Raw genomic sequence first — 27,947 nt, 5'->3', positions numbered from 1 at the left:
ATATGTTGCAAAGATTTCCTTCACACTTATTACCAAAACATGTACACTTCTAATGTGGAATATCAGCATAGTTAAATTTAAATCTCACTTCTTTTTTTACCATTAAAACTGTTCTGAACTAAAAATCTTCAAATGACAAAATATGATCCTACCTTAAATAGATGTATAAACAAAAACTGTATCTTAAAATAGCACAGATAACTAAAACACTTTAATTTATTTCCTACTATACAATATGTTAGTATCCTAACATAACACTTCCTTGTCTATGTATATCCCCTAGCATAAGAAGGAAACACTTCAAACAGACAGTAAGTTTGGTCTACCTATTGCAGATCCATATAATGGACAGGCAGGTTGTGAAATCAAAAGGCAGGTCACTATTTAAAAAAGCAAAAAGATAATTTTATCAAAGTGTAGTATTGACTTTGGTGAAATGTACAAATTTGAAATCATTAATTAATATACCATACATGTATAAAGCGACTTATCAATTTTGTAAAATAACTGGTTCTTATGTGAAGTTTAAGTCAAAAGGTGAAAGATAAGATATCCTAGACCTCTAAGTACATGTACACGAAGTTGACAAAAAGTAAACTACAATTTCAAAAAAAAAAAAACATATCATGTTTGAAATTTATGTTAAAAAGTATTACTTCGAAAGTCAATAAATTAGAAAAACGTTATTTGATAAATGTTAAAGTCCAGTTTACTTCAAGTTATATTGTTACTGATAACATAATGTAGAGTCAAGCTAAAACTTTTTTTTTTCAGTCCATCAAAGTTCATAATTACTTAAGTAAGGTTTTAAAAAGAAAAAAAATCTTTATTTTTAATTCACCAGATTCAGGAAAATATTCATAACTATAATGCTGGTGAAAATCTGGCTAAACATCTTAATTAGAAAATGTGTATAAAAAGGAAAATTTTGATTTACATATTTCGGGATCATTAATTTAAATACATTTGTATTATTTTTTTATTCATAGAAAATTTATGAATGAATGAATAGACATAACAGATGTACTTTATACCTCAAGTTCAAACTTAATCAGTAGATCATTTAACTACATGTACTAACAAACTATCAAGACAAATTCTTCAACCATTCTGACAAATATGTGAATACTGAATTCATTTTGTAACTCTACCTTCTAGTTCTAATAAAAAATAACCAAGTCAATATCCAAAACTCTTTCTGAAACAAATGCCCCTCACAACTGTTGGACTGACTGGGCAATAGAAAGATGGAATCTAAAACTATGGTATTCTTTTGTTTAACTGCTCTGCTGTTTTAGGGAGTCTAATATACTTATTAATATCAGAGATGGATCAATCACTTCAGAGGCATAAATAGAATTAAAGGCTGAGCAAAGCGGGACAAGAAAATTTTGGGGGATATATAGAATTGATAAAAAAATCAAGATTTCATGCAAACATTTTAGGGGGTATATGCTAGTCGACTCCTATGAATCTGCACCTGATCATCATTGATTTCTGTCCATGACCTTTGGTAGCAGGTTTCAATAGATTTTCTAATGTAAATTATACCTTATATTTCACATTTGATAAAGTCTTGAAACATAATGACATCAATAAAAACCATATTTATAATATTTATTCACATAATTGGAAATCAATAGGAAAACATTGTTCAGGAAAACACCTCTCTAATATCAAATTTACTGATAAATCTAACAGATGTCACTTTCAAACACAAGTTTCAAACACTGTGTAGAAGAAAGTCATATGCATTTGTATGCCTTGTTAAGTCCTTGCAGTTTCCTGAATACTATGACCATATGGTCACAATATAAACAATACTGTCAATCAGGAATATTACGTTGCTGGAGTCTGAAATAAAATCTCTGATATGGCCATACCTACTTAAAGCTTCTGTCAACTGTAATGAATAGAGAAAACTGTAAAGAAAAAAAGGTGTTGATGGACAAACAGACAGACCATGATCACTATATATAACCTACTTCCAAAACTGGGGTATAAAATATGTGATCTATCAACCCATATATCAGTCCCTGCATGACTCTTAGGGAGACATCTCCTTGATTATATTTAATACTCATTACTGTTCAGGTATCTTATTAACATCTGCATCAGTTTCAAGAACTAACCTTTTATTCCTTATATCCCACAACTATATTAAAAGAGATGTTTTCATATAAGCTCTTGCAAACAAGGTTCCCCCAAAAAAAATGCAAATTTCCAATAGATTAAAGCTAATATTATCCTTAGTTAAGAAAGCCAAACCATATACAGTGTAATTACCTAACATTCACCTTACCTCTGAGATGAGCCAAGTCAAACTGATATGAAAGAGATATAATGATCACTGATGTAACAGATACAACAATAATTTTATAGTTTCTGGTTGCAACATATTGATAGAAAAAAGAATGGATATGGTAACACTTTTAAAAGTCAAATAAAATGCTTTTAATCTTTTATGAATACTGCTACGAACTTCACCTTCTAACAACTAGCTTTCATAATGATAAATATAAAGTGACTTGAATGTTAATTTATTGTTGTGGTTTTTAACAATATACTTCTACCTTTGGAAATTCCTTTACATCAATGAATACATAATTAAATTTAAGATTTCTTTAAATAAGGTTCAATGATTTGCTATATATCAATGTTCAATATGTCTAATTCAAAGTCTTACAAATTCATTTTAAATCATATGGGAGGAATGAAACCTATCTCAAAACAAATTTTTAAAAGTCATTATAAAAAAAATGTCTATAAAATAACAGGGCCAAGGTTAAGTGTCAGTCCCTGTGGGAATCAGGTAGTACGTGTATGTGAAACATGGTATGAAAAAAAAACTCATTTTGATGGTGTAATATGATTATCTGCACCATCAGAATCAAGGAAAATAGACAAGATTTTCCATATCATCCAATAAGCTACAATTTCATTGAAATGCACTGAAAATGAACATTTCAAGGGCAGATAAATCTGTCAAAAATCTCATTTTTCTAAATTTCTATTGAAGAATTTCTGAGCAAATCCAATGATACAGAGATCAAATAATGGTCTTTCCAAATAAAAAGCATCCTTAAGTGATATTTTATAGTCAGATTGGAGGTGTTTTGACATGCATTCTGATTTTTTTCATTTTGCCAGATTCTTACAAACACTTACACCAAAATCTTGTAACTTGGTATCAGTGGGAATTCCTGATATGAGATAAAGAATTGGTCGTTAAATCTAAAACATTACCTAACATAACAAGAATGGAGGATGGGTATAATTCTGTCAACCATGATATTTTCATGAGCATAAAATATATGATGAAATTAAATCATCTTATAACAGACTTGAAAGATTATAAGACGCAAAATTGGATTGACATCCTCCACTGAAAAAAATATATCTAATAATTGCATATTTTTGCTAATTGCATAGTAACTAAAATAACAAAATTATTTGCCATCTTATCCATTTAAAAAAATTCCTCCTATTAGCAAAGTACTCCTCAAATTTCTCTCAAAAATGTACCTAAATGGGCAAAATAACAACACATCATTAATGAAATCCCTCAATTTTCTTTAGAAATTTGTTCACACAATAATATTTTCCATTTCCTTTTATTTTACACTAAGGCAGACATCTGGTTAGACATGACAAAAGAATACATCCCACTTTAACATTGAAAACATTGGGTATTATTAATTCTACAAAAACAGAATTCCTGTGAATATTGTATGGGACTAATAGCAATCCAGTGTACTAGGATCAGAGAAGAAAAAATACTTCTGCAGTTTGCCTTCCAAAATTTGCATATACTGTCAATGACAAAACATATTTAAAACATCATTACTAAAGTAAGGCACTAGCATTTCATTATGAGACAGCAGAATTTTAAAATTAATTTGTTTGTTTGTTGGGGTTTAACGTCCGAGCAGCAATATTTCAGCTATACTCAGATGATGAACATGAAATTGATAAATAAACATGAAATGATGATGAAATGAAAGAGGGATGGGACACAAGGACAATGGGGTAGACAAATTTTGATTGCCACTGGAAATAGGGAGAGGTGGGTAGGGTCGGGCAATTTAGCCTCCTGTGGCGGAGCCCTATGGTTCCTACTCCGGGAGAATACCACAGTAGGGTTCTTTAACGTGCGAGGAACGTGGCATCTTTCCCAACACGGTGCACCACTATGGTTTGCGGACAGGTTTTCCGTATTATAGCCTGTCAACCCGTGCATGTAACACACCAGGGGTATCCGATTCCACCCCCTGGGGCACACATCCCAGTTGCTCTGTGGGCAGAGCGCCCTAGCCCCCGGCTAGGGTTCTGAGCACTATTTAGTCGCCTTTTATGACAAGCTTAGCGCTGCTGCAGGCCTGTTCTTCAACACCCGGACCTGCACAGTTCTCTAAAATTAAAATGTTACATAGAGATTGAGTGTCAAAATCAAAATTCTATCAATGATGAATATCCAATAATGAATAATGATCATGTAAAAAAGGACAAAATATTAAAAATTGATTAATATTTCTACTTCCTACATCATGAACTAACTCCCTGCCCAGTGTCAACAAAGAATGAGACTGCTTTGGATCAATCTACATTTTTTTTACAATCAGATAAAAAGCAAAATTGCTAAGAGGCTTAACACATAAAACTCTGGTAACCGAGTGCAAGTCTATAACGTTATTATTGTAGCATCCCAAGATAACATAAAGTTCCTAAACTGGAAATAGTAAATCTATTAAGTCAGGATGATGTCACCTCCCAGAGGTTAACTAAGGTTATTTAATATTGCACAAGACTGCAACAGCTCCATCAAAACTAAGAATGCATTTCATCTTACTACATTATTATTAATAACTTCCTTATACTTGAAACCAGAAAAGATTCAGTGAAAAAAATCAGACATTATTCATACAGCATAAAATTTATATTGAACTCGTCAATTCACAATTTTTTTTATTTCCCAGCACCAAATGTTACCTAAAGTTTGTCTAAAGTTTTGTACATTTCACTTCCTGCTCAAGAAATTGAATCTATCTAGTATTGCACATACGAGCACAGAGGTCATTTAATTTCATTCAGTGGTTGACAAATCTGGTCCTTGTTGATTGAAATGTCAGTATTTAAGTATACTTTAAGCTTAAAAATCACAGTGTAATCAATTTTTGCGATAAGTGAATCATATATCACCCTAGATTATAGCCCATTACCATGTTAATCCATGATGAGATTTACTAAACTTATTGAATCAAAATAACTGTACACTTCATAACACAATCTCCTTCCAGAGAAGATGCATCTACCGGTACACAAATGCCAAATGTCAGGATTTCCGCATGTCAGCTTCAAAAATTTTATTTTCAAAGAGCAATATTTAAAACAAAACATTCAATTATATGTAAGTAGTGCTTTATATTTTGCCAAAAAAACACAAACAAATTACAGTTTGATGAATTTGAAAGTCCTTATAATGGTTTCCTTGGGTGCTGAGGACTATGTCATATATAAAAAAAACATATATATAAAAAAAACATAGGGCATTTTCAAATAATTGCAGGTATGCATCTACAATGTTACAGATCATTATCTTTTTCAGTGACTTCCAGTTGTGACAGTAAGAGAACATTCTAATGTGACTTTAATTGTATCATGTAACTTCACTAGATAACATTGTTATTTTCTTGGCATCAACTCCATGATTGACTGTCACAATTTTTTATGCATGGTCAGAGTTATTTAAAAAAAAAATTAATGGTTATTTTACAAGGCTTATTTAACTGTTGCATTAGAATGGAGATAACCATGTTGTAGAAGATCTATCTTTGACTGTGACAAATATCTGCTCATTGGATCCGCTTATATATTGTCAGTAAACTCAAATCAATGCCGCTAAATCTTCAAATACAGTAGCCACCTAAATCATATGTTTTTTTGTCCTATGTGTAATTAGTTTGTTTTTATATGATCTGATTCTTTCTGGGGGTTACAGGAATAATACAAAAATAACCAAATGGCATTTAAGGAGGTAGACCTTAGTCTTAGGGACACAACTCTTACAAATCATTAGAATGTTTGTATTAAACATTTTACATCAATCTTATGTAAGCATCAAAATAACTTGGATTGATTTCATTCTGTCTCCAATGAAGCTTGATAGACTTTGGTGAAATTGAATATAATACAAACACATCACTGATTCCTGGAGTCATGTCCCTTACCCTAGGTCTACCTCCTTAAAATTTAGTTTACAAATGAGATATAACAAATTCTAGTTTTAAATTGGGTCAAAAATTTTAACTACATGTACCTATTGTTAAAACATGCATGGCATGCCCTTAGAACCAACAGTCTTGTCCTAAATAACTGAAATAAATTAGTGAATTATTGATTTTGCATAGTAAAGTTAAGAATTGAAAAAAAATAACACATTGACTTTTAAAGATAAATGTATAAAATTGCATAGCAGTAGAATAAAAGCATGTTATTTTATGTACATTTGGTATCCTGAAAATAAAATTAAGTTCAGGAAAATACAAATGGCTTTCAAGTACTAAACAAACACCATGTAGAAAAACTTCATTCAATACAGCTTTACTTTAATAGCTTACAAAATTAAGGGTAAAAATAACTAACATAGATATCTAAAAGCATCTTTTATGTAAGTCTTTAGAGATCGTTACTGGTACTACTTAGCATTGATTTTTTAGCAACCATAAGAATTTTTGGTTTTATTTAATTTTCAAATAAATATCTTTAAAATAAAAAAAGGTTTATTTATAAAGTGTCTTTAGACAAATAAGGATAAAAAGGCTAGGCAAATTTACTAGTCCAAAGTTTTAATCAGTAGGACTAAAATTGGACAATTTATTAATAAAATCTATATTTCTTCTCATGAAAAATGCTCTCAATTCATGTCCAACCTCTTTGCAGTAGATTATAAGTTTTTCCTTCCCGACTACTAATTCTATGAAAGCTTTCAATGGGGGAAATGTTTCCTGTTTCACTTAAATTTCACTTAATTTTAATGATTACTGGTAGGTATTGAAAAAGCAATGTTTATTTGAACTAGACAAAAATGGCTTTAAAAGTACTACAAAAAAACATTTCTTTGACCCAGTATTTTTAAGGGCTATTAATAACTTAGTGAAAAAAAAATGAATTCAAACAAAATTATTACTATTCACATGCAGTAAAACTTTACATGAGTTAAAAGGTCATGTTGTTTGGTTTTAAAAGAAAATGCTGTGTGGGATACTCTATGGTGGGATATTTTTACTACATATTTGACTTTAACTACCAATCTGAAGCAAGGTTCTTATTACTTTGATATTTATTTTTTTTATTAAATGACCACTGTTACAAAATGTATAATGTACATATATGTTAACATCTATCAATGTATATATATTAACACATTTTGTTATAAGGAGGTTTAAACAACCACAATATAACACAACTCTTCTTCTCTCTATTATCCATTTATAGCATGGTATCCATAGCAAATAGAACAATTGAACAGTGCTAAAAATCATAGTAATGCAAAGCACAGCTTTATAATGGCCTGAGAAGAACAATAAACCACGCAAACTTAGTTTGGAATAGATAAGAATAACCCTATCTTTCTCTCTATGTTCACACACCTTGTAAGTAAAACTCCTCCTTAACCCCTTGACACAGACATATTTTGATAAAGCTTGAAAGATTATTCAAAAGATCACAGAGGTGTTCAGTTGAAATAAACAAGTGTAGGACAAACTGGTAAAATGTACAGAAAATTCTACCTACATGTATAAAAAAATAAAAAAATAATTAAAGATCACTCAGAGAAACCTAGCCAAATTTGTATTATAAGTGGTACATGTATCATTTCACTTTACAATGCCAAAATATTAACTTTGACCTCAAGGAATGACTAGCTAGCAGCAAGGAAGGTATTTTGCAGAGCTGTCTACATCTCCAAGACCTCTACCAGACAAAAGGACCAGTATTTCAGAAGACAATGTCGGACCTAGCTAAAGTTTGATAGACTTATTAATTTAAAGATATGGAAAAATTCATAAATGGTGCAGGACATAAGGTCTAATACGACAGTATTATATATGTATATCAGGCCTGGCCTCATTTTTTATTGAATGTCAGGTAGGTCTGACCATTTTTGACAGACACAGGAACTGCTCACTCTTGTGAAGCACCTGAGTTCACCCCACTTTTCAATGAGGTTTATAGTTTGCTTTTTTTATGAATTTGTTAATGATTCTTGAATTTTGTTTGTTCTTCATGTATTGTCCTGTAAGTGTTCCTTGATTTCTCTTTGTGTCTTTACTGTTACTATCTTGAATACTTTTGCTGCACAAGATTGCTCTTTTAAAAGATTGAGTATATATCTAGCAGCCTGATCCTGTATTTATTCAATCTGATTTTTTGTAAGCTTTTATATGGGTTCCAAAAAATGAAGCATATTCAACAACAGAATGATGTGAAAATGAGGTGTACAGTTTTCCATATTGCAGCTTAAGAAGCCTATGGTTTTATTAGCCTAACTTGTAATATTATCAATATGGGGCCCAAATCAAGGTATGCCTAAATATTTGCTATATTAAACAACTTATAAAAAATGTTTATGTAATGAGTACTGAAAAAATAATGGTTTAGATTTCTTCTAAACATGGATGACACAACATTTTTCCAGGTTGAATTTCATTTGCAAGTCATCTTTCCACTTCCGTGAAGTCTTTTTGCAATGAATATATGTCGTTTTTATTAATGACTGTCCTGTACACCAAGCAGTCATCAACAAAAATTCTAAAATGGCAGTCAACCTGTTCAGGTATTTCATTAATAAAAAGTACAAATAAGGTACATGTAGGTCCCAAAACAGTCCCTTGAGGGACACCAGCTTCTACTTATACAATGTAATTTAGATGATGGGGCACCATTTAGGAGTACTTGTTGTTGTCTATTACCTAAGAAATCAGTTATCCATTTTAAATATTGGTAATAAATACCAAAATACTAGTTTAATTCATTTATGAGTCTTTGATAGGGGACTTTATCAAAGGCCTTAAAATAACCTGGAAGTATGATATCAATTTGCCTACCATTTCCAACTGATTCTATTAAATTAAATCTAGAATACAAATATAATAATAAGTTGTGTTTTGTATGATCTTTTTCTTCTGATGCCATGTTGACTGTCATCTTAACCTATTATCATAGCTAAGGTGTTTTCATATACTGCTAGTTATTATATGATGACATAATTTACAACAAATTGAGGTTAAAGAAACAGGTCTATAAGACAGTGGGCTGTGTTTATCACCTTTTTTTTTAAGAATTGGCACAACATTTGCCTGCTTCCAATCATCTTGGATCTCACCAGAATTTATAGATGTTTGAAAAAAGAATGTTAAAAAATGGCAACTAATTCTTTGACAAATTTATTTAGTAAGTGAGCTGTTTTGAGAGGATTAATGCATTTAAATTTATCATTTATATTATATCTGTGCATTGTAGGATGGGGACTTGAACCTTTACCTGAAATGAATGATGTATTTTTCTCAAGTGAAGACACCTTTAAATTATTCATTCAATATATTGTTAGACATGACTTGGATATTGAATCTGTACACTCGGCACCTTTTGTTTTATTTGTATTTTAAAATGGTTTGAAAAGAGTATTTTAATAAAGTTCTTTAATAGAGCAAATAATTGCAATTAAATCTGAATGGAGCATATGCTACAACTAATGTACAGAGGCATGCCAAAAGTATTTGGTCACTTGTATTTTTTTTCCTTTTGATGACATTACAATTATATATATACATGTATTTTTGTTCTTATTCGTCTCATTTACAACTAACCGCTCTGAATTAGATTATTTTTTTTTTAAATAATAGAATGCTATGTACAAATCTTAAATATAAATCTTACCATAATTTCACTGAATGGACGGAGAATTGGTAGGTGCACATTCTGCACGGATTTCTCGTAAGAAGTAGTTTTAAGTTACATAATAGAGTTATCTCCCATGAGCACCTGCTTTAAGGGGAGATAATATGAATAAACACCAGGCAGCAGAATGAATTTTCGAGACAGGACACAAGGTTGAAGTTTAATAATGCTAATGCAGCTATAGTGTTAACTGTTCCTTCCAATGATTGAATATAGATAAAATAATTGAATTAAATGATATATATTTAGGTATATATATTTAGTTTTGAATGGAAAATCTTGTTTGGACAACTGCTCCTCAGTAACCTCAGTGTAAAAGGTGTCTGTTGATTTTATATACAATTGTATATATAATTCAGAAATTGAAATACTCTAAAATTACCTGTTTAGAATTGTTTTAATTTAAAATGGGCTTGAATTTAGAATTTTGTTGCCCTAGTTAGGCTTGTACTTGTAGGAGTAAGCTAGGGAACCAAGATTCAGAGAAATCAAAGAATGTAATCCAGGGACAAAGACCAGACTGCAGACATGGAAAACAGATGAACACAACAAAGGACATAAGGTAACTAAAACAATACATACAAAGTAACAAAAGTAAATGAGCAATTCAAACTCCACTAAAAACTGGGAGCATGGACCAGGTGCACCGGTAGGGTAAGCATCCTCTGCTTTTCTAGCAATACTTGAGGAGTTGTTCATAAACAGTCAAGTCTAAGGTAGACGAAAGAGGAAACTATGACACATTGAACAAATCAGTTTTCATGGTGCAGATGGAAGTAGAAATAGGTAATACCTGTGGTTGTGGTGGTGATGGACAAAACAAAACATACATGTATCAGCAGCATCAAATATCAGAACGGAAAAGGGATTACTGTTAACCCTGCAGACACTCGCTTATTTTTTCTGGGTGACCTAAAGTTTTTTTTGTGTCCATTTTTGACAAGCACTATTAAAGTCTAAATGTGTCTCCACAAATCAGTCAAAAACTTCTGAAAAAAAAAATAGAAAAATTGTGAGCAATGCTCACTAACTTGATACCCCCACTCCTCAATTTGATAATATTCAACTTTTTACCTCCATATTGATTTAAATCATTGGTGAAAAAATGATTTAAAAGATGGGCTTCAAAACATTAAATAGAACACCAAGATATCCTTTGAACAGAAAGGGCATTCAATTGAAGTGTTTTGATTTTGAGGACACTTGCGCTTGCCAATATTTTGGTGGAAAGCCAGACAAGGATTATTTTATATGCTCCTTTTACTAGTAATGTTTATCTTTTAACATTTTCCCCTTTCTTGTTTATTCAAATGTCGTGTAGATAGCAATTTAGAAAATAAACACGTAAAAAATTGCACCAATGAAATTCATCTTTTATTCTGATACTGATTGCCGAATAACTAGAAAATATCCTGTTTTTATAAGCATCATCTACTGAACACAATAGCTTACATTTATTGACAACCCAAAAAATTGACAATAATAATGATCATCATACTATGAATGAATTTAATGCACAGTGATAAGGTAGAAAGCATTCTAAATTTTTAGGTTTTTGATCCTTCAGAATCAAATTACTTTTTGTCACAGGTTCATGTTAGGAACCAGTAAGTATGTTTGTGGCAATTATTCAGGTCAATTATATTCTTTATTTCTGCAAATATTTAATAAATTCTGATTTAGTCTTCAAATCAACTGAAAATTGAGGGATGCCTTTTTTGCCTTGAAAGATGTTTAGTAATAAATTTGCTTTTAGGGAATTTAGTTCTTGCAGTTGTGTGCCAAAAAATATTAAATATGTTAAGCATTTTCCATTTAACACACTTATCTGTCAAATTATCCATCCTATCATTAGTATTTTATAATTAATAAATGAGGAGTGAAGGGCTGTGATTTTAATGAAGTAAAATTGGAGGGAAAATTCAAATTGATAAAGAGTGTCTATTTTTGGAAATTCTTATATTGATCAAGAAAAATATTTTCTAAACTGAAATAGGTTGTATTTGAGTATAATTACAGTGTAAGATAATTACTCTGTTAGATTATTTTTTACTGTAAATGCAAATTGACTGTTGAGCAGGTTTAATAATTTGGGAACAAAGTTTGTAAATGTGTCCAAAGTTGGATACTGTTTAAATATTGACAGTCCATACTTCAGAAATCATTTGTAATGATTGACATTCTGTTTATATATATTAGGAAATCAGTTCTGAATAGTATGGGAAAATGTGAATGTATGATTACTGTTTTTATTTTTTTGAATCATGTAATCTTTTTAATATTTTTCATGCTACAATTTTCACATGAATCAAAAACCTCCAGTAATAACAACACTTTGATTCAAAAACAATATAGATTGCTACCAGGAACTTATTTCTAACTTATTTTATCCTGATAACTCTTTGATGATCTTGGATTTGTTCACTACATATAAAGCCAGTTTTGGATATTATTTCACTGTAACAAATAATATCCTGAGTAAGCTTAGGAATAGTGTAAATGTATGAACAAACAAGCACAAAAACAAAGTAACAGTAAATTGATTTTTTAAAACTATCAACCATTAACACTAATCTTTATTTATTTCTTTTAAAACTGTGAAAAATTGTGTTCATGAATATTTTCACTTTGCAAAATCCACAATAATTAATTTGTTAATAGTACATGTATAGTTTTGTTAAATCTTTTTTTCATACATGTATTATTAAACATTGGAAACTATTTAATAGTGGTGGAAGTTTTTACTACCAAATACTAACCTCCAGAAAAAAAATTCATGTGCTATATGCTCCCTGCAGTCCATCAGATAAAATCATATATTCTATACATGTATTTGATTTATGCATACCATTGGAAAGAGTTATAACCGGGAATTTAGTTGTACATGTATAAGTTATAAAATGTACAAATTAGAAATGAGAAAGTTCTGGTTAGAATACAGAGGATGGGTGTGAAAGTAGAGGGGGTTGCATAATGATTCCAGTTTAATAGATATGATTTTTTATTAAAAAAATATTGAAATTTTTGTTTTGGCTATTAACTACTACAATGTATGTTACAATTTTTTTATTATTTCATAAAGTGAATACTTAAAAAGAGCATTCAAGGTTAATCAGATACATTATGAATTTTGTTAAATTTAATTTATTAAATTAAATTTGAACGTATTACTTCCATTTCATTTAGTACATGTATTACTTATATTACATTTAGTACATTATATATCTGAATGGATTGAATAAATTGGTGAGAGATAAAGATATCATAATATGCATACCTTACTTGTTTGATAGAAATTACAATAATGATTTTTGATTTATTCGGAAACATTTTCACACATTTAGGATTTGGTTTGAGGAGTAGATACATTTTATACATGTAGTTATTAGCATTTTTATCAATTTAGATCGAAGATCAAAATTGATATAGCAGTCACCAGAGCCTTTAGATTTGTAAAGCCTGATAGCATCTGCAGTTATCGTACACTACCACAGGAAAATAGACCCATTGGCATACCCCACTTAAGTTCAAATGCAGATAGTTAGGCCCACTTTATAGGTATTTCTAATACATAAAATTTAATTCTATGTAATTTACGCCAATAAAAAAACTCAATAAACAACTTTATCTGCGAATTAAATATGCTGATTACTTTGGTTTGTATTAATCACGATCTAATTAAAAAAAGTTGACCTTTACCCTCTTTTCAGTACCTATTTATTTCTATGCATTTACTTGAATAAACCAGTCGTTCAGTGTCTACATATTTAAGTTGCCTATTTATTTTTTGGAGCATAAAAAACATATTATGCTTAGCTAGAAATGAAAACCCTGTGAGATTATAAATAGTTATCAATCATATAATTGAAATATAAAGAGAAATGCTGAGCAATTGGAAGAGCTATCTTCAGATATTTCATGCAGGCCCTGGCGGATAAAAGGGGCAGTGGTTACGATGAAGAAACTAGTATAAAAAAAGGGGTTTCAGGCTATTATTTGCCACCTATCTTTTGTACCTTTTTTTACAAAAAGGTAGCATAACTCCCGAAATGATCCTGATATATTTTATTACGATTACCACCTCATGACATCAGAAGCCCTGATCTGACAAGTGAAAATGCAACTTTGCATAGGTGATGCCATAGAAATTTCGATAGTGCATTTCTCCGGAATTTTGTAATTTTTTTTGTCTGGTGTTACAGGTTTTTGCAAAAAACATTCTATTTGGCTATTTTAGCCATGTGTATGTTATTATAATACAGCTGTAGGTGCTCCATGGCCTTAAAAGTGCATGGCAAATGTTTCCTGCCCCAGACACGATTGGTGAAATATATTCTAAAACTTTATCGTTAATGTTATAATATGTGATTCTGGAACTAGATGCCCAGCGCTTTTACATGACACACAGGCGTCTATGGAATAATTTGTAGCACTTGAGCTATAAAGCTTATCAACTGAGAAATGTAGCTAGTTTAGAGGAACATGTATTTAAGGATATGATTTATTTCAATAATTGTGCCTTAATTTTGAATGATTTAACAGACAGTTTCAATATGGAGGTCGATAAATTGAATTTGTGTCACCTTTCCTCCTTGAATAACTTCTGCTTCATTTGATTTTCATAAAAAGACACAACACAATATATGAATTGAAAAAGGCCATTTATTATAAAATGACAAAAACTAAGTATCAACAGGCATCAGCAAAACACAACTACATATACAGCGATTTACAATAAGTCTAGAATAACCTGTATTGTAAAAATACTGAAAGTACATAACTAACCCATGAATAATATCTGAGCTGAAAATGAAAGGTGAGGGGCAGATAAATTGAATATCAACCTGAAAATTTAAAAACTGGGAATTGCCAAATAGTACTTTGTACTTCAAATATGCACTTTGTCGGAGAGTTTTGTGTTTATTCATCTAGGTGTTCCATGGAAACCGATATCGAACTTGAATATTATGCGAACTGGTGCACTGCTACGATGCATCAAGAATTTTGGTTTGTGTGTGGTTTTTAAATATTATTCGTAATCAAAATGAAGAAATTAAAATTAAAACAAAGAGTTCAATATTAACCATTTATAACAATAAGCATGTGTCACGTTTGAATTCGATCCCCTACTATCCATTTATCTCATATTTTTGCAATTTGACAATTATTTTAGGCGTAAAAATTCAAACGATTAATATAAATTGATTCAATACATGAGTACTTTGATTAGTTTAGTCAACACAGATTAACTTGCTTTTAGAGCATGAACACAAGAAGTCAAATAGAGGTCAAGTATATAAATATCATGTTGTATGACCCTGAAATCAGCGAGTGAAATATAAAGCTGGGTTAGTCAAACCATTGTTTTCATGGTGAAGGTAAGAAAGTTGATGATATAATATTATAACATGCTTTATAACTACATGAAGTACAAATAAAGCTGTTGAGTAGTGTTTTAATACATGCATCTTCAGACAATTTAACTGGTAAAGCATGAGTACATTGATATTTCTTTACTCTGCTCTTAAAAGCATAGTTGAGAGATACATGAACATCTATATTTGACAGTACTGCCATATCCTTTGTAATTAAAAATTGTTTTATGGTATATGAATGGTAACATTAGATTTGTATCAATAAAGTCAACTTTGTTCAAGTCTTAACTTTACCTGAACTTAACTTGAGATTTTATTATCATAGACCTGTGTGTAATTACTTCTATGATAGATAATTGGTACATGAAAATGTGCATGAGTAAATATAGATTTTTTACAATTCATAATGGGTGTTGCATGAAAATGTATGAAGCTTGGTTTAAACATTTGATGATGAAGTTTCCTCATTGTCTTAATTTCTAATCATAGATAGCAGTAGAGCTGGGTATGAAAAAAGAGAGAAAAGGAGACAGATTAGAAAACTTCAAGATGCAATTACTGCCGAGGATGTAACAACTGTTGCTGAAATTCTCCGTGATGATTTCGATGTAGACTTCCAGTATCGTGGGAAAACTGCATTACAGCAAGCTGTATCAGAAGGGCAACTAGCAATATGTGAACTGCTCATTAAAAAGGGGGCTGATGTTAATGTTTGCAATGCAGAACTCAGTACTTTGTTACACATGGCATGCCAATTTAGTCATGAGTCTATTGCAAAGTTGCTTCTTCAGAATGGTGCAAATATTGATGCTCTTGGTGATTCCAACACCACCCCTATTAGTGTATGTGCTGCAAAAGGTGAAGTTGCCATAGCAAAGCTGTTGGTTACCGAAAGATGTGATCTGAATATACCCAACCTTAAAGGAGAAACTCCATTGTTGATAGCTACAAAGTACAGACATGCAGAAATGGTTGAATATTTGATCTGTTCTAACTGTGGCATAGATCTTGGTGATGAGAACAGTATAAACCCTTTTATCACAGCTGCTAGAGAAGGGTACATAGATGTCCTGAAAATTTTGATTAGTCATGGTATGTATAAGTAAACCTTATCCAAATTTTAAAAGTGCTTTTCTCTGTGAGAGTTAGACAGTGGGCGAATCATGATGGAAAAAACTGCACGTCTTTCCACGAAATGTTATTAAATTAACTGAAATGTAGAAATGGCTTTCCTTTTTCAAGTGCCAGTAATTCGAGGTATAATTCATATGCATTGTGTTGCAATATCATCCTCAAAGGGGGATAACTCACTTTTCCACTATGGTCTCACTAACCACTTCTTACATTTCCATTACTTCACATGTTCAACAAGTAATTTTCAATGTTTCACTGTGAATTCCCAGGACAAATAACACCTTAAATTTGCATACCATTGCGAAATGGTAAAATTTACTTGAAAACAAAAATACTGAAATCAATATTTTTACCTTTTCTATTAACTGACAGCATGGATGCAAATTACTAACACATGTAAACAGTATTCATACACTTTTGTAGTAAATTACAAATATAATTTTAAAGTACACATTCTCAGCTTTGTTTTGACTGCTTTTGATCAAAATACACACAAATAATGCACTTGCAATGCATATTTCTAGGTTCAGTATGTCAGAGTTGCCAATGTATTTTACAATTTGCTCTGCATCCCATTCCATTACTTATGTAAATGGACATGTAGCAAAGTTACACTGAAACTTAGGCAGGTAGATATTTTTAAGTTTGTTGCAATGCAAAGATTTTTGTATCTTTTCAGGTGCACAAGTAAATTTCCAAGACAGGCTAGGATGCACTCCTTTATACCATGCTGTTGCAGAAAATCAAATAGAGATAGTGAGAGAGCTGATTAAACATCCAAAAATTCTTTTGGACCAGCCTGCAACCAAGGGATTGACTCCATTGCTAGGTATTTTTTAAGTTTTTCCTCCACTGCATTTGCACAAAATTGACTGAGTTACACAGAATGATGCACATAGTGAGTTTGATTTTTTCTGAAGGTGCAGTAGATTTGTGCTTTTATACTATTTGTTTCTTTATCAAAGTCAATTTGCAGAACTTAGTTTTCTTAAATGTGAAAGGCATGATAAATTCCATCTCTTTGATGCTATCTCATTGAACTATTTACTTTAAGAAGTTCATTGGCTTCACATACTTCTTATTCATAACATTTTATGAATGATCCTGTACATTTAAAGCTAAAATATTTGCATGCTCTTGTGATTTATGCATCGTTTGATAATTTTTCAAAAAAGCAAAGATGATCCTTAGTGTTTTCCTGTACATTATTACAAGATGTGCCGGTTCCTTTGAAACTGAGTCAATAACAGAATAAAATGTTTCTCTGTTTTAGTTGCTATTACCACTGACTGTATGGATATTGCCATGTTATTGTTGGAAGCAGGATGTGATATCAACAAAAAAGATAGAATGCAGAATGCCCCAATTCATGCTGCAGTTAGACAAGGTATTTTACCTCTTTACTTGTGGTAATTTTTATTATACAGTGAAACTTCTCCAAACCGAACCCTAAAAAAAAACAGTCTTCCCTTCAAACCGGCCATTTTCAAAAGTCCCAGCTGATATACCTTAAAACCTGTGTGTTTTATCTTCAATAGACTGGCCACCCCCTAAAACTGTCCATCGGCCGGTTTTTTATGGTTTTAGTTACATAATTCAAGAAAAAACAACCTCTCCATTCCGGCCAACTGGTTATAAGTGTGTCAACAAAATTGTAAATGATTGCGTAATTAATAATTCATTCACTGACTGGTTTGCATTTCATCAGTGGACAGGTGATGATTGAAGGGGACTGTTGTTTAAACAACAAATATTAATCCAGACGTTACATTTTGTCACTGGTTGGGTGTTAATTGGTGTGTACACACGTCAGGCAACTGGGGTCATTTAATAGTATGATCTTTAAACTGTCAATTAATGTGACCTGTACCCAAGCCAAAACAACATATAGGTGAAATTATTAAACTTTGTTGATAGGTAGTTTGCTAAAACAATACAAATGATTAATAACTATCAATAGCCCTGTGATCTTTAATACACATTCTTTCAAAACTGTTATGATTATTTTGTCGACAATACCGTTTGTAAAATCAAATCATTTACAAATGATGCAAGCTTTGAAATGTAATAAAAGGCCAAAGTTTTGAATTGGCTTTAAACATGCATCGACCAGCAAACTGACAATATGTAGGGTTATAGAACACATAAATGGAGACTACCCTTGGAATGCATTGCTATTTTTCACAAAACCTGCCACTCCTACAAACCAGCCATTTCCTCTTGTCCCAGTAGTGGACGGTTTGGAGAAGTTTCAGTGTACATTTGTATTAAATAACATTACGAGTCTTAATTAATTTGATAGGAAGGCTGCTTATTTTCTTTAAAATCTGTGAGCATTCTTAACTTACTAAATTTTGGATGGACCTTAATTTCTCCCATAACCATTTGCATCTTTTTCCAGTATCCCTTGTGTTTGGAGGAGAAGAGAAAGCTATGGATGTTGTAAAGAAGATTGTAGATTTAGGCTGTAATGTAGACGTTGGTGACATTGAATCTAAGACACCACTTATCTTAAGTGCCTTTGCTGGAAGTGTTGGTTAGTCATCCTCAATGTTTTAGTTGGAAATGTCATTTATGCCTTAGTAGAAAACTTTGATTTGGAACAGGTCAACATTTAGGAATTAAAAAAAATACATAGAGAAATTGAGCCAATCATGTGTTATATTAGAAAGAACTCTTGCATATCCCCATTTGTATTGACATCAACCTTAGTAACATGGCTTTGCATTATGAACAAAGTTTTTATGGCATATTAAAACAGGAAATGAGGTGTGTTTTGAAAATAAAATTGATAATTTGTTTTATGTATTTTAATTGATAATTGTAGGTTTTTATGTGTAACTCTTAGTACATTTATAAGCAAGTTCAGTACAATATATCTATCCTATACTAGATAAAGAAAGAATTATTTAGAATGTATTTTAAATTTGTTGTAGTTGCAGCTGACATGTTATTGTATTTTTAGAGTTAACTGAGCTGTTTTTGAAGAAGAATGCAGATTTAACTAAGTGCACAAAGGATGGGGACAATGCTTTACATGCTGCCTGTAGATCAATAAAAAGCAATGTGGAAGTGGTTAACTTGCTTATCAGGGCTGGTAGGTTCTATGCTTAGTATCTCTGTTTACTTTGAACAGTCTTAACCACTCAGTGCAAGTAACACTTTAATTTAATTTTATGAAATTCAAAAATATGTTTCATCTTGTCTCAATGAAAATATCATTTGTTTACCAATCTGTGGTCAATTTCACAAAAGTGTTGAATTGATATTATGACATCACAATGAAAGAATACATAATGGCAATTACTGACTCTTACCACTCTTATACCATGGTTTTAATTGTACAATACTGAAATTACACTATCAACCTATTGAGTAGTATGTTACTGGACATGATTCCCCAACAGTTTTGTACTGACAATTTAAGTCACAGATTGTCACATCAAGTCAGTGATTGTCTCATCAAGCCAGTGGTTGTCTCATCAAGCTAGTGTTTGTTATATCAAGTCAGTGATTGTCATATGAAGTCATTGATTGTCTCATCAAGCCAGTGAATGTCACATCAATCAGTGATTGTTTCATCAAGAACTTTTGTGATCTTACACAGAATCCATTTTTACATGTAGTTCCGTGATATTTTTTTCTCCATCTTTTACCTTAAATTGGCACTTGCATTTTCCATTACATTTTCTCTCATACTCCATTCCTTTTATAATTTAGGGTGTAGAATAAATGATACTAACAACAATGGAGAGATTCCTCTTTTCTCTGCTCTATTCCACAGAGCTGATATCAAAGTAAGTATAACTGGTATTTAACATAGATTTTTATAATAAATTCAAAGCAATTTTTGTAGTTTCAAAATGATTAGCATTGTTTAGTGTTACGAATTTGATACCATGTATATCATTTTTCATGCTTTTCTATCCACCTAAAAAATACTGGTAGCGAAAACTAGTACACCACGGAAAATAAGACATTTACAGTAACAGTTTACTGGATATTTATCAGAACATAATTATTTTTATTTCTTAACTTTTTTTTTGGTGAAATGTTGAACCCTTCAATGGAATAATTTGTAATTTGGTAGGAATATTCAGCATGATGATATACTGTGTCTGTGCTTTTCTTCTTGTTTTAGTCACACATTAACATCCTGTTTTTCAGAATGACTTGTTAAACTGGAAAGGAAGTATTTCTTCTAGTTTATATAAATGATAGTTCTTTTTAATTCGACTTTATGAGTACTTAAAGTCATAATACAATGGGGAAATCAATTCAGAATAATTATTTTATATTTAAAGAATAAAGAATGTTTAAATTATGAACTAATAACAATGATTATAAAATGTTCTCTATAGATTATTAAAGAACTAGTGAAAAATGGAAGTGACCTGAATCGTAGAGAAAAAACACAACAGTTAACTCCCCTTCATGAAGCCATTATACAACATATGACTGAAGCTGCTATCTTCTTGATAGACTCTGGTAGGTCATCCTAATTTAGACTAACATTTTCTATTATTTTACAGTGTCTACAATGTGCAGTGCTAGGATAAGTATAAACCAGCTTATTATTTAAAATATTATCTTCAGTCATTTTTTTAAGAACAAAATTTATATCATTTATAATGAACCAGTGCCAAGCTAGAAATTTTGTAAATGTTTTGTACCACTTTGATAACTTTATATATCAGTCTTTTGATAATATGTCACTATCAGTCCATTTATCTATCCTTGTGTTGTACATTATCTCTGATGCAAAAAAAAAATTTTTTCCTAGGTATACCATCTTGGGACTTAAATCACAAACTCGAAGGGTCATGGGCATTTCATGTGCATAAGTTTATTTTAGTAATATGTGGCAATTAAGAGAATGAGTTTTGCTTAATGTAGACTAAACAGTTTGGACATATTTAGCTTGATAGCATTTTAATCGCTTAGGTTCTCTCTTGGATGTCCCCTAACATCTATATTTATACCTTTTGTTTTAAAATCAGTATGTACATAGTGATCATGTTGTCTGTCTGTCTGTCCATTAGTCCTTCCAAACAATTTCACTATTTATTATAGGTTGTGATGTCAATGTACCAAACAAACAACTTCAGCAACCATTATATACGGCATGTGAGAAAGGCAATGTTAGTATTGTACAGTACTTACTTCATACTGGGAAATGTTATATTGATGGGCTAGTACCAACAGCCATTCCATTACATGTAGCAATTGTCAACAACCATAGAAAGATTGTAGAAAGTTTGGTGAAAGCTGGCTGTAATTTGAATAAGGTACATTTAGATAATGTTTATGTGGACATAAGTGTTTTGTGGACATTTGACTGAACTTGTACATATTTTGAAGATCCCTTTTTAGGGTATTATTTTTTTTTCTGTTGGATGAGGGTTTATCTGTTTTTTTTGGGGGGTTTTGTTTGGGTATTTGTTTTAAGGATTGATAATACCACAAAAATATTAATATTTTACATTACCAATTGTTTTTTTTAATAAGTTCTGGTATGATTTGCCCAAGTAACATTGGGTGTTTGTTTGGTTTTTTATTTTATTCCCATACCAGCACCTTTTGACAAAGGGGACTAAAGGTGTGCAATCTGTGGGTAAGACAGTCTGTCCAGTTATTTTTCCACATTTTTTGTCATGGTTGCAGATACTCATTAGTACTGGTGTATTGCTTTACCATGAAATGTTGTGGATCAAAGTTTTTCTGGTAATTAATTAACTTATTCTGGCTGAATGATGAATAGTGATCTAGAAAAAAAATATATCCAAAAATTTATTTCACCCCTAAGTGTCTAAAAATATATATATTTTTTTTAAATAGAAATAAGCGAAAATTTGTTTTGATGATGCTACGGTAATGTACTGATACGGTACATTGAATTGTTTGATATGATGATGCTAGGGTAATGTACTGATACGGTACATTGAATTGTTTGTTTTGATGATGCTACGGTAATGTACTGATACGGTACATTGAATTGTTTGATATGATGATGCTACGGTAATGTACTGATACGGTACATTGAATTGTTTGATATGATGCTACGGTAATGTACTGATACGGTACATTGAATTGTTTGATATGATGATGCTACGGTAATGTACTGATACGGTACATTGAATTGTTTGATATGATGATGCTACGGTAATGTACTGATACGGTACATTGAATTGTTTGAAAGAAGTTGAATTGTCCACGTTTGTTCTGTTGTACTATGTAACACCTAAAGGCTCTGTAACCACAAACCAACTATTTAACTTCTCTTTTTCAGATGAATGAAAAATGTTTGACACCTATTATGTTCACTACATCTCACAATGAAACTGATTTAGCTAAAGTTTTACTGAAGTATGGGTGTGATCTTGATGCTCATGCAAAAGTCAAAGGACTGATGAAATGCTGTCTGACATATCGAGATGATAAACATCCACATTTTGAGTTAGAGCCTTTATTCTTTGCTGTGACCCACAAAAATGCAGAAGCTATTGAATTATTTATTCAGTGTTACTATAGGCAACCACCTTACTGGGTCATGGAACTTCTTATAAAGTTTGTTACAGAAATCAGACAGTTAAACACTCATATGACTCAGGCTCAAAAGAAAGAAATTATTGATATTCTGAAGAAAGCTTGTGAATTTCCTAGGAGTCTTCAACAGATATGCAGAGGTTGTGTCAGAGAAAAGCTTGGGAACTTACCACAAGAAAAAGTTGACAAACTATCTATCGCTACTAAGATTAAAGATTATATTTTAATGAAAGAGATGTTCCCTGAGGAAGACATTACTGAAGAAGAGATATCAGATGAAGAAAGAGAAATGGGCAGATTCAGATAAAAATTTAGAAATATATTTATTGTGTGCAATATCTTTTTTTTTTTGGTTGTTAGCTGTATTTATTTCTTAAGGGGAAAGTTAGTCTATTTGCATCTATTTTTTTTCGTTATTAGTTAAAGTATCCCATCTGTAAGTAGATAAAAACACACCCAAGTCCTCTTATTGCGAAAAAAATATATAAAAAAAAAATTTAAGCAGTTTTTCTTGAAGTGTCCCAATCAATTGCAATTTGAAAACCATATGTTTATGCAACTTTGTTTTGTCGTATTGAATTCCTGAACCTCATTAAAATGATTTCCTTCCATTCCTTAAAAGGTTAAACATTCACATGTGCTACTTTCACTTTGACATTTAGTTTGGAAGGCATTTTATTTTTGATACTCTATGCTGAGAAAAGTGATCTAAGATCATAGATATTGGTTCAGATGTTTAATGTAATACATTATCTTGTTTGCTAGTTTACTGTTGAGATTTTTGTTCTGTTAATCCCTATGCAATTACCTAGTATTATATTGAGCATATCAATCTAAAAGTAAATTGACATTTAATGTGAAAGTGTCTGCAATCCTCTCTAGATTATATGGGGCATAATATACTCCAGGTGAGCTGTATTGATGTATGTGGGGCATTATATATATACTACAGGTGAGCTCTGTGGATGTATGTTGGGCATTATATACTCCAGGTGAGCTCTGTGGATGTATGTGGGGCACTACATACTCCCAAGTGAGCTCTGTGGATGTATGTGGGGCACTATATACACCAGTTGAGCTCTGTAGATCTATGTGGGGCATTGTAAACTCCAGGTGAGCTCTGTAGATATATGTGGGGCACTATATACTCCAGGTGAGCTCTGTAGATATATGTGGGGCACTATACATACCAGGTGAGCTCTGTAGATGTGTATGGGACACTATATACACCAGGTGAGTATTGCAGGCTCCAAAGAGTCTCTATAAATGGTGCTATTCCTGTTTTGCATGTTATTTATTTGTTTGTTAGTCACTTTGTTGCAATAAAAATAGAAAATATCATTTCCAATACTCCTTTTATCTTTTTTCCTTCCTTGAAAGGTGAGGCAGTATGTAATGATGTTTGCTTGTTGTGTCGCCAGTTCTGTTGAAATCTCACATTGAAGTAAGAACTTATTGTCATTATGCACTTTTTCCACATATAATTTTTTTTTTTTTTTTCAGAGCTGTACTTAAATTTTTCAGGGGTTCTACACAGACTATTGAAGATAGTTCTGAGGAGTTTCTGTTTAGATTTTCATTCTCTACTCTATTATGAAATTTTCCTTTGAATAGAGCACATTTTATTTACCTTTCAGTTTACACATAAAGTTTAATTCCTTTCAATTGACTTTAACAATTGGCTTGATTGTGATTTAGAAACATAAATTTTAAAGATATTGATGTGATAAAATTATGAGTTATTAAAAGGAATTGGATATTAACTAACACACAACAGGAAGCAATGCCCACATTTCTTGTCAATGATCTATATCCAAGTAGGTTTAACAGGCATAAGTCTGTAAAACTTGGAAAAACCAAAGCAAAACAGATGTCCAATAGACTAAATGATCCAAAATAAAACCAACAAATACTAACAATGAAACTTTAATCAGTCATAAAGCAAACTAGCTTTACAAACACTCGTCACCATAAATTTCTCAATGTAAATAATAGATATCTTTCAAAAAACAAAAATAATGAATAAATTTGATAGCTAAAAATAAATCACTCTTTTTTATCTTTCATGATATGTACATTTTTTGTGTCAACAACAACAAATAACAAAAATATCTGGAGTCATGCTAAAATCGTCATGACAACAACACAAAAATACAATGTAATTAGATTATAATTTCATAGCACTATAATGCTTGTAACATGTTTATAATTTTATTATAACAACCTTTATATAAGTTTTATGATAGAAACTGAAAAAAAAAATGTAGCATTCAAAAATATGAAACTACTAGTATTTTTTTGTAGAAACTTAATTATGTAAAATTAACATGTATTTATCTGTATATCACTAATCAGACCATTAACAAAAGGTCTTTAGATTGTAATTGTATTGTGTTGTGTTACTTGAGCACTATAAAGAATTAATTCATAGACACATACAGACAAAATGTAATAATTGATATTAAATTGGCACTTTACCTAAATTCTATAAAAGTGATACTAGTCCTGAGCACTATACTAATTTGGACGGAATTAACAGAAAAGTTTACACAATCATTATAAAGGTCATATGTTGCTTATATTTAAGAAGAAACAAAGTATATTTCAGAAAAACAAAAAAAAAACATACCAGTGATTATCAATCTTCATAAATTCATTTAAAAGTTTCTTATATGGTTTGTATTGAGAAAAACAAAAATACTTTGTTCAATATGTAAACATTTTAAAACTTCAATAACTGTTATCTACTTCAAATATGATATGAGAATTTTTTTTTTCAAATTTATTTTGTGGATGAATGAATGATTATTTTTAGCAAGTTTGATAATGAATTACTACATATGATGAAGAAACGACATAAATAACTGGTATTACAAAGCACTAATTAGACATAATGCACATCAAGAGTTTGAAGCATAGCACAGGTGAGACTAGTAACCTGTTGATACATATTCAGTAGTGTAAACCACTTAATCAATTCAGTCTTAAATTTAAACCAAAAAGAAATGAAGATATCAAAAGTCAAGTCGTAATTTGAATTAAAGCTAAGATTCTTTTCTATACTATTATTGTAATTTTATATCATACAAAATGTTAGAATGAACTGAAAAATCCAATAATAATATACAATTAATGTTTATTTCTTAAATGATATTGAGGAAAAGTCGCTATTCAGCTGACAAATAGTAAAAATAGAATATTCCCTAGACACTTTTTCACCACCAAAATTTAACAGTAAATCTAGAGTTCATACATGTATTTCTGGTTTTGTCTTACCTGTGCCATGTGACTATTTACCCCTATTATAATCACCCTATACTCTAAATACAGTTTGATTGTTATTGTTTCTTATTGACTTGTATAGAAAAACTTATTAATGACAAAATATTTCTAAAAATCCACGGCAAACATGATTGTCAAAGGCAGTATATGTATATATATAGGTAAATATGTACAATGAATACAGGAAGAATAAATAATAAGTCACCATAAGTTAGCATGGAATTAGTTTATCATTATGAATTGTAAATGATAAATTAGTACTTGAGATGAAATGAATATATCAATAATTGATGATGAACAATGCTTCTAAATGCAATTTCATACTTTGATTTTATAAGCTGATGACAAAAATTAAAAACATTTTTTTATCAAGAAGAAAAACCTGAGTAAGATAGACCTGACACAAAAATAACTAATTATCAGAAAATATTGTTTGCTCTGTGTTTCATTTCAATTCATCATGATTTTTAGGGAGTCTCTTAATAAGAAAAAAATCTTCTAATTAGGACACTATAAACATAAAGGCACAAATACGTAAATTTCAAGTTCACAAAAAAGTAAGGCAAGGTTTTACAAAAAGTACAAAATCAGCAGCTTTGAAGGTTAAAAAAGAGAACAAAATATATAATAACCATAAAATCAAACTGCTAAAAGTATCAAAAGTTGAATGAGCTTGAGACATATCTAAAGTAAAATCTAAAAATTCCCACTAACTCTAAAATTCTCTATACAAACGGATAAATACTGTATTTCATAAAACAACTTGGCACTTTTTGCATAAGACTGATCTGCCCATTTTAAAATAAGGCATGGAAATGTTTAAATAAGGCAACATAATGAAACAATAGCCAATTCTATCACAGTTCTAAATGTATCACAAATAATCAGAGTCATCTTTCTCTATTTGTGTTGATAAATACAAGCAAGCACCTAATCTAAATAAAATGCTTTGACCTCTACTCATGGTATCTCTGTGATGAAATCTCCTATCTGTGGAGAGAACTTTGGTCCTGCACCTACGGTTGATTCAAACCATCACTATGATTCTTCTTTGTAATTCAATGAACACAATAATAGTATCGAACACTTTTCTCCATCACTTCCAAGCATCTTTGGAAGGATTTACACTTTTGAAAAAGTTGTAAATAGAAAAACGTTCTCTGGAATTAGTTCTTTTTGGCTGAGGTGGAGCTCGTCCACCTTGATCACTGAGTGGACGTCCCCTTAATGAAGTAGTTCTTGTGTCTGGTGTACCTAAGCCTCGTTTTGAATTTCCAGCTTCACATCCTGTTGTTGAAGTCCTCCGTGGAATTTTAGAAGCCCGAGGGACAGCATGTGTTCCACTAGGTGCTCCTTTAGGAGGTTTTTCACTTGTTCCCTGGAGTTCCTTCTCATAATTTTTTATTCTTGTTTGAAACTTCCATTCATCGATACCTTTTTGTGTTGATTTGATTATTTCATCTTCTTTATCATCAAGGCCACAAACCTGTGGAACAATTATGTAATTATTTATTGACACTGAAATATTAAGTACAGTGAATCCTGTCAACACCAAGTAGAATTTGTCCTGTCAAGACTGATGTTTGGTATATACAAGTTCAAAACAATTTAAACTGATACGGAGAGACTTTAAAGAAAATGTTTTGTTAG

At 31.1% G+C, this 27,947-nt stretch overlaps 3 protein-coding genes across 18 annotated transcripts in view; 1 reads left to right on the top strand and 2 right to left on the bottom strand.

Moving 5' to 3' along the window:
* The window catches only part of LOC148618875 (FAD-dependent oxidoreductase domain-containing protein 2-like), a 58,546-nt gene extending 48,500 nt beyond the window's left edge, over positions 1 to 10,046 (bottom strand). Inside the window, exon 1 of one of the 4 annotated variants that reach the window (XM_088578201.1) lies at positions 9,940 to 10,046. Coding sequence is in view for 1 of the 4 variants with exons in the window: in XM_088578200.1 (XP_088434326.1) it covers positions 2,287 to 2,293 (7 nt within the window). In the remaining 3 variants the exon portion in view is untranslated. Of the gene's footprint in view, positions 1 to 152; positions 297 to 2,286; positions 2,399 to 9,939 lie in introns of those variants that run through there. The other 3 variants (XM_088578204.1, XM_088578200.1, XM_088578203.1) reach the window with 3 other exon arrangements.
* On the top strand, positions 275 to 24,356 carry LOC148618874 (ankyrin repeat and SOCS box protein 16-like). Of its 4 annotated transcripts, XM_088578197.1 has the most exons (11): positions 10,052 to 10,112; positions 15,221 to 15,338; positions 15,825 to 16,427; positions 17,149 to 17,298; positions 17,743 to 17,856; positions 18,871 to 19,005; positions 19,435 to 19,566; positions 20,190 to 20,266; positions 20,831 to 20,957; positions 21,543 to 21,757; positions 22,759 to 24,356. In XM_088578197.1, exons 3-11 carry the CDS (start codon positions 16,079 to 16,081, stop codon positions 23,320 to 23,322), a joined length of 1,863 nt encoding a protein of 620 aa, XP_088434323.1. In that variant the 5' UTR covers positions 10,052 to 10,112; positions 15,221 to 15,338; positions 15,825 to 16,078; the 3' UTR covers positions 23,323 to 24,356. The 4 variants fall into 4 exon arrangements, with proteins under 4 accessions (XP_088434325.1, XP_088434323.1, XP_088434322.1 ...); XM_088578199.1 differs by lacking the exons at positions 10,052 to 10,112; positions 15,221 to 15,338 and adding an exon at positions 275 to 311; XM_088578196.1 differs by lacking the exon at positions 15,221 to 15,338.
* A 569-nt stretch (positions 24,357 to 24,925) lies between these two features.
* Positions 24,926 to 27,947, bottom strand: part of LOC148618873 (polycystin-1-like) — an 80,431-nt gene continuing 77,409 nt past the window's right edge. For all 10 annotated transcript variants that reach the window (XM_088578187.1, XM_088578189.1, XM_088578191.1 and 7 more), the window contains one exon: positions 24,926 to 27,783. In XM_088578187.1, the coding sequence (XP_088434313.1) occupies positions 27,394 to 27,783 (390 nt within the window). In that variant the 3' untranslated portion in view covers positions 24,926 to 27,393. The remainder of the gene's footprint in view (positions 27,784 to 27,947) is intronic.

Source organism: Perna viridis, chromosome 4 (assembly GCF_037379345.1).
Source record: "Perna viridis isolate PV_CMFRI_1.1 ecotype Kerala chromosome 4, ASM3737934v1, whole genome shotgun sequence".
NCBI lineage: Eukaryota > Metazoa > Mollusca > Bivalvia > Mytilida > Mytilidae > Perna > Perna viridis.
This window is presented reverse-complemented; position numbering and strand designations above follow the sequence as displayed.

What these genes read in the sequence shown, in the direction of transcription:
- LOC148618874 (XM_088578196.1), top strand. Translation starts at nt 10,088, where the DNA reads ATGAATTTTCGAGACAGGACACAAG. An exon ending in TTTTCGAGACAGGACACAAG is followed by an intron (nt 10,113 to 15,824) that starts GTTGAAGTTTAA and finishes TTCTAATCATAG; the next exon opens with ATAGCAGTAGAGCTGGGTAT. An exon ending in CTGGCTGTAATTTGAATAAG is followed by an intron (nt 21,758 to 22,758) that starts GTACATTTAGAT and finishes TCTCTTTTTCAG; the next exon opens with ATGAATGAAAAATGTTTGAC.